Below are 4698 nucleotides of genomic sequence, written 5' to 3' on the forward strand. Positions count from 1 at the left end.
GGTGGTGGTGGTGGTGGTTTGAGTTTTGGTGTTTTACTCTTAAATCCTACAGACCAGAATTCCACTGACATTTAATGATTTATATCATTGATATTGTCTGCCCCTAGATCATTGCTAGGGTGACAGTTGTGTCTCATGTGACTCAGTAGCTGTCAGAAAGAGAGGCTATATCTAAGCTCAGTGTTGTGGTCTGAGATCATCTGAAGAATGAAGAGTATAACACAGGGCTGAAGGAGCTGAAGGGGTTCTCAACCCCATAGGAAGAACAACAATATTAATCAACCAGACCCACTACTCCCAGATATTCCAGGGACTAAACCAGCAACCAAAAAGTACACATGGAGGGATCATGGCTCCAGCTACATATGTAGCAGAAGATTCTCTTGTGGGGAAATCAGTAGGAGAGGCCCTTGGTCCTGTGAAGGCTCCTTATCCCAGTGTAGGGGAATGCCAGGGAGGGTAGGCTGCAGTGAGTGGTTGGGTAGGGAACAGCCTCATAGAAGCAGGGGTAGGAGACATGGTATATAGGGATTTTGTGGTGGGTGGGAAAACTGTAATGGGGATAATATTTCAAATGTAAATTAGGAAAGTATCCAAGATGGGGGAGAATCAAAAACACATTTTAAAAAGTGATCCTGAAATGACCTAGTCCTGTGTAAGTCTAGATTGGATACAGTGGTGAGAAGCAAGCTGGAAACAAGTCAATGCGGCCTGTGATATTGGACCATGGTTAGAAATGAGCCTTAGACAGAAAACTTCTGAATGGGGCAACATAGGCAGGTGCAGGCAAGGAGAAATTGGGAGAGAACCACCAGTCCAGAGACAGGCAGCCTAGACAGAGTTGTAGCCTGAGATGATCATCAGTCTGGCTGAAGGTTCAGCAACAGACCCAAAGGGGGCCCCAGATTAAGAGGAGAACCTGAGGAAAGACACTGTTACTGAGGATATAGTGTGCTCACAAAAAGGGTTGTATCATGACTGCCCTCTGAAAGACCAAACAAGCACCCTGAAGTATCAGTTACAGATATTTACACTCAACCAGTGAACAGAAGCTGCTGACCACTGTAGTTGACTTAGTGAAAAGCTGGAAGAAGCTGAGGAGTAGGGTTACCTTGCAGGAGGACAAGCAGTATCATATAGCCTGGACCCCAGCGATCTCTCAGACCTGGACCACCAATGAGTTAGTATAAACAAGCTGATATGAGGCCTCCAACACATATACAAAAAGTGGACTGCCAGGTATTGATTCAGTCATAAAAGGTGCACCTAACCCTCAAAGACCCCAAGGAATGGGGAGGTTTGGTGGAGTAGAATTTTGGGGGGAGATTGGGGAACATTTCAGGGAGACAGATGGAGAGGAGGACAGTAAGTTAAAGAATCAGAGGGTGAACATGGAGAGGGATAAAATCTGGAGTGTAAAAGGAAGATTAAATAAAATTAAAAAAAGAGTCAAGAGTTACAGATAAACTTTTTATTCATAAGAAATAATTTTAAAAAACAATTTTAGTATGAAGGTTTATGTAAACTTCAAAAATTTTAGCAAAATAAAAGTCAATAACAAAAACACATAATATCTAAATAACAAGAAAAAACAAAACCATGCAAATCAAAATTTCAACCAAAAGTCTTAACAGAAAAAATTGTGAAGGGACATTCCCTCACTGCACATTTAGCAGAACAGACTACAGTCAGTTTCTTATTGTCAGCACTTGCTGGTACTGTAGTCACCTCAGTTCTCTCTCAAGAGGTCACACAGGAAAGAGAAAAAGACCCTGAATCTGTCTGGCTGTCTCACTGGCTGCATAATTTGGGCCCATCCACACTGTGGAAATGATCTATGAGGAAGGAGATTCATCCAAAGAAGTCTGTGGTTGTTGAGGAGGGAGTTCAGCAGGGGGCTCCTGAGGTGGCAACTCATTCTGCAGGAGGCTCTCTTCCTGGGATGTGTCCAATTCCAGCTCTCTTGCAGTTTCTGAGACCTGGGAGAGGAAGGCAGTTATTAAGACACAAGGTTGGTGGGGACATGCATGTCAGATGTCAGCTGCTGCCTCCCACCACCTCAACTAGACATCAAAACTGATCTTTTAACTAAAAAGCTTGCTGCTAAATGTACAAGCAGGGCAAAATTTCAAGCAAAACTCACAAACACATGGGCTGACAAGCTGCCACTCAGACTTCTATCAGTGCAAACCATGAACTGGGCAATGGGGAGAGAACTGATTGAGTTGCAGGGAGAAAGGAGAAGGCCACATGCCACCCAGACAACTGACAATGAGAAGCTATCATCTGATATTTGCATTTGGCTTTACTCTCTGCAAGGTTATTTTTACCTGAGAGGACACATGACCCCTGCACAACTCCTGTCACAAGACCTAGAACTTTCTCAAACCTCTGCATACCAACCCACCTATTATAAGATCATGCAAGTGTGTGATGTGTAATTCACCTGTTACCCTTACTAGGCTGTCGCTGTAAGAAGAGTAGCAAGATAGACTTGTCAATAATTCAGTGTCTCCCAAGAGTTGAACTACTGAGAATACTTGTGCATAGACAGAGTAATGAAGAACTAAAGTCCGTGAAGTGGGTGGCTGGTTGGGGCTGTGGATTTGAAAGACGGTGGATCAACGCAAAGATGGATTCAATGGGCAAATGATATCAGACAGTATTAGTCTGAATAAGGTGCTTATCCGTACCTTATCCTGCTGTTGTTGATTTGGGAGATTGTTGGTCTTCTGCTGTTCATCTTCAACATTCAGGTTCAACTCAGTCAAGTACTGTTGGAGAAGGTACGAATCAGCCTGTACTTCCTTGCAATCCTGCCTCACTTTGACCAATGACTTCTTTACAACAGAGGACTGCAACAGGAGCCGACTTTGCAGGTTTCTGGAAACAAACTAAGGTTATTAAGATCCTGCAACCTCCTCCTCCCATTCCTACTTATAGGTTCCATTACCCCACCAGGACCCAGGTTCCCATGAAGACATAGTACAATATATTTCAATATATCCATGACACTGCACAAACAGCAAACAGCCAATGCAGGTAAGAATTAATCATGTCTGTAGCCCAAACACAAATAAGGCTCCATGTCTCCCCAAAAGAAAGAGGTATCACCATCTATCTGCCTCTCCAAAGAAAGAGGAATCTCCATGGCAGCCCAGTGTATTGCAGCAACATCAAGTAGTAGGGTGCAATTACCCTCATTGGAGGTCAGGAGAAGTAAGGGGAGGGCATTCTATCCATGTGTTCCATCACACTCACATCTGTAAAACCCTGCCTGAGCCCCATAGGTCCAGTTATGCAAAAGAACCCTCTCATTTTGTTATCTTAGAGGCTCCTGAGGATGCTCAGATAACCCTGGGAGGACTAAGGTTCTCTTAAAGATTGAAGAAAACTGAGTCCAAAAGGCCCAAGGTACACTGAAGGCTAAAAAGCAGAAGGGATAGAACCAGACCTGGAGACTCTCCATTCCAGTTCAAAGGAATGCAGAAATGGCCATTGTACAAGTGGTAGCCTCCATGACCTGCACTTACCTATAGAAGTTAATCTCCTTCTTGTGCTCCTGGACGTTCTCACAGAACTCAGTGTTCTCCATCTCTAATTTGTTCAGAAATGACATGACCGTCTTCTCCTTGAACTTCAGTTTTTCATACAGTGGATTTTGCCTGTAATAGGGTCTGGCCCCAGTAAGACAGAACTCCATGAACATGGGCTTTTAGGAACACATGAACTCAGGCTGGGTCCTGTCCTACCCTACTCCTGGAAGGCCAATTTCTTCATTCTCCATACGGGGATCTTCTCCAGCTTTGGAAACTTGTTATCCTGGCCCAGGACAGCAGAAGTTTGGCATCCAGATGGAGGGTGCCCTGGCTCCCTGTGTCCACTCAGCTGGCCTGAACTGGAGGTCTAGCAGCTTATGCTCTAAAGAGACTAGGCCACAGGTCCTTGCCCACCAGAAACCTGTGATTATATATTTCCTAATTTCAAAACAGGGACTCAAAATCCTCCATAACTAATAGTGTGGAGACATTCATTGCACATAATTCTGGAGATGAGACCAGTCATCAACACAGTTTTCTAGTCTGTCAAAGAGATACAAATGTACAGACAAATGGCACCACAGAGGCAATGAGAGTGCTGTTTACATGAGCGGATCCCAGACCTCAGGAGTCACATCACCTTTAAACTGTTATACAGGTCAAGCCACAGGCCAAAACACAGAACCCTAGTTCCCAAAGAGTGGAAGGAAATATATACCTACTGTATGTCTGCACATCCATATGCATGTGGACACACACACAAGCACACAGACAAGTAAAGGGAAAAGGAAACAGAATCAGAGAATGAGAAAGAGAGAGATACAGCATTGGAGAGAGAACAATCAGAATAAGAAGAAATTCATTCAACATTACTGACTCACAGTATAAAGCACACAGACAAAGAGGAACAGGCATAAGCTTCAGGCCTTCTAGTCAACCACTGAGATGAACAGTGTGGGACCAGCTGCTGCTAGGACCTTCCAGCCCTCAAGTAAGAGCCAGGTAAGTACAAAGCGTCACCACAAACTCACTGCATCTGTCGAGGACTTTCCAAATGCATGCTGGGCATTCATTCACTAGCCACTGCCTCCATCCAGAATTCTTTACTCAGACCACAAGTTCAACATTTCAATTGGAGGAAGCAAAAGAGTCCGTTTCC

General features: G+C 44.2%; 1 protein-coding gene and 1 non-coding gene across 2 annotated transcripts in view; one reads left to right on the forward strand and one right to left on the reverse strand.

Annotated features, from left to right (window-relative positions):
- The first annotated feature begins 96 nt into the window (after positions 1-96).
- On the forward strand, positions 97-224 carry LOC114615697. Its single transcript, XR_003710503.1, has one exon. It is a non-coding gene; the product is annotated as a small nucleolar RNA SNORA17 (small nucleolar RNA).
- A 1493-nt stretch (positions 225-1717) lies between these two features.
- The window catches only part of LOC114615696 (disks large homolog 5-like), a 4687-nt gene continuing 1706 nt past the window's right edge, over positions 1718-4698 (reverse strand). Inside the window, exons 3-5 of the mRNA XM_028761357.1 lie at positions 3534-3677; positions 2694-2883; positions 1718-1979 (exon numbers count right to left, since the gene is read on the reverse strand). Coding sequence (XP_028617190.1) covers positions 1836-1979; positions 2694-2883; positions 3534-3677 — 478 coding nt within the window. The 3' untranslated portion in view covers positions 1718-1835. The remainder of the gene's footprint in view (positions 1980-2693; positions 2884-3533; positions 3678-4698) is intronic.

This window comes from Grammomys surdaster, unplaced genomic scaffold (assembly GCF_004785775.1).
Source record: "Grammomys surdaster isolate TR1022 unplaced genomic scaffold, NIH_TR_1.0 133099, whole genome shotgun sequence".
Taxonomy (NCBI): Eukaryota; Metazoa; Chordata; class Mammalia; order Rodentia; family Muridae; genus Grammomys; species Grammomys surdaster.